At 50.6% G+C, this 2,175-nt stretch overlaps 1 protein-coding gene across 1 annotated transcript; it reads right to left on the reverse strand.

The window, feature by feature from the left end:
* Positions 1-1,431: 1,431 nt before the first annotated feature.
* LOC123176318 (E3 ubiquitin-protein ligase Os03g0188200-like) lies at positions 1,432-1,905 on the reverse strand. The gene has a single exon (XM_044590585.1). It carries the CDS (start codon positions 1,894-1,896, stop codon positions 1,432-1,434), a length of 465 nt encoding a protein of 154 aa, XP_044446520.1. The 5' UTR covers positions 1,897-1,905.
* Between the last annotated feature and the right edge of the window lie 270 nt (positions 1,906-2,175).

Genomic DNA, 2,175 nt, shown 5'->3' on the forward strand with positions numbered 1-2,175 from the left:
ACGCGAGTGGCCGCGCGCACCCAGCTGCTAAGACTCGGGCGGCTGCCGGGCACAAGGCGGCTAGGACCCAGGCGACCGATAGGCATGCGGCGGCTAGGACGCGGGCAACCAAGAGAGTGATGAGGGAGAGATAAAGGAGTGTGTGGCTGCATGCGGGACCACGTGGGAGGGCTGTGACGTGGAGTGGGGTGCCCGGGCGTGACCGGGCTTGACTGGCAGCCTCATTCGTCCCCAGATTTTGAGACGGATCTAAGGTATGCCGGTCAATCTAAACGTTTAGAAATAAAATGAAGGGTCTTTCTGGTTCAATTTTTTTAATCAAACACGGACGAGACATGCGTTTTAGACGTTTAGCAAAGAAATAGGGGTCCGATTGTAGATGCTCTTAATAGCACTAGTCTATGTGTCATCTCATTGAATGAAACAAGACCCGGAGCAAAATTTTAGCGGTCAACAAGCGAAAATGCTACATCCGCGGGATCGTCCTTGTTTATCAAGGAAGGTAGCATCCGCCGACGAGCTTCTTCTTCCTCAAAGCTCAAGCTGCAGTCACGACTTGATCCCTATAAAAGTTCTAGCTTTTTTCTCCTTTCTTTATATGTAGCCCGCACACGATGCCGTGGTGTACCACAGGGCAGAGGGACAACTATTTACATGCATACTACTGGATGAAGCTGAAAGAGAAGATTGTACGGAACAACATGATTCGTTGATGAAAAATTTATTGGACATTCGGAATCTAGTCGAATTTGAGACACTGTTGTGCTAGACTTAATTTGCATGCTATGGATGATTTGTGCTATTTTCTATCCGAACTTTGATGAATATCAGTCGGTTTGCATGAATTTCATCCGATTGGTTTAAATGTGTGTAAAAATGTATGTTGCTAGCGTTGATAACGTTCTGGTCCCTCCGTTTCTTTATATAAGGTGTATTTATTTCTTGAAAAGTCAAACGAGTGCAAGTTCGACCGAGTTTTCAGAAAAATATATATATCAACATTCACAATACGCAATTTATACCATTTGATCCATCATGAAGAGCAATTTCATATTTTATCTAGTAGGTATTACAGATGTTGTTAGTTTGTTCTATGATCTTGGTCAAACATTCAAATGATTGACTTGCACAGAAATCAATACACCTTATATTCTCGAACAGAGGGAGTTTATTGCTAGCGGTGGATGACATCCTGGTCCCTGTTCAAAAAATTTGCTTCCCTTAGAACTTCACACGGTGCATTATATACATGAATAAATATGAGCCAAGGGATGAATACAAATGTGTGATCCATTAGACCCACGCACTACCGTGTTCCACTTCTACACTCTGCCCTAGCTAGTGCATGCATGCATGGAGCGAATGCTGCTCCCTAGGAGACATGGAAAGTTGTCGACCACGTACGACACATTTTGGCGACGTCGTGACCGTTCAGGAGTCGATAGCCGCATGCGGCGGTGGCGGCGACGTGCGGCAGCTCGACCGCCGCCGCAGCCATTCGTCGAGGCACGGCCGGTGGAACGCATGCCGGCACCCGGGCAGCCACCGGAGCTCGTCGCCATCTGCGTACTCGGCCAGGCACGCCGCACATGTTGTGTGCTTTTCGTCCGGCGGCTGGCCACCATCGGCCGACGCGGTGCCCGCAGCTGCTATCTGGCCTTCGTCCCGTTGACTAGCCGCCGAGGAGTACACCGTGGTCGGGTAAGCGGCCAGGACGGCCTCGTCGACCCCGCACGTCCGCCGCAGGCCGAGCTCCACGTCGACGACGCTCTGATGTGACGGCGACGGTGATGCGCGGTGCGCCTGGCGCCGGTTGGAGCAGAGGAAGGTGAAGAGGGAGACGACGAGGAGCGCAGCCATGGAGGCGCCGATCAGCAGCACGGTGGAGCCGGGCATGGTGGTCTCTCGCGGCAATATCCAACCGCAACCCGTCCGGTCGTGCCACTCTCAAGTCTCAATATATTGTCCGTGGGTGCGTCAAGTTGCCCGCGACATCACGGGTCGAGATCAAATCAGATCTCTGGCATCAGCCTTCGGACATGCATATATACACTCAGTGAGAACGAATTAGCCTGGTCCAAATCCAAACCAACGCGCTACTAGCCAATTGGCAGGCTAATTAGGCATCACGTTTGAATATTATGTAATTACCGGCTGTTCCTCGTCAAAGTATAC

The sequence above is a fragment of the Triticum aestivum genome, unplaced genomic scaffold (genome assembly GCF_018294505.1).
Source record: "Triticum aestivum cultivar Chinese Spring unplaced genomic scaffold, IWGSC CS RefSeq v2.1 scaffold193463, whole genome shotgun sequence".
Taxonomy (NCBI): domain Eukaryota; kingdom Viridiplantae; phylum Streptophyta; class Magnoliopsida; order Poales; family Poaceae; genus Triticum; species Triticum aestivum.

What these genes read in the sequence shown, in the direction of transcription:
- LOC123176318 (XM_044590585.1), bottom strand. Translation starts at nt 1,896, where the DNA reads ATGCCCGGCTCCACCGTGCTGCTGATCGGCGCCTCCATGGCTGCGCTC.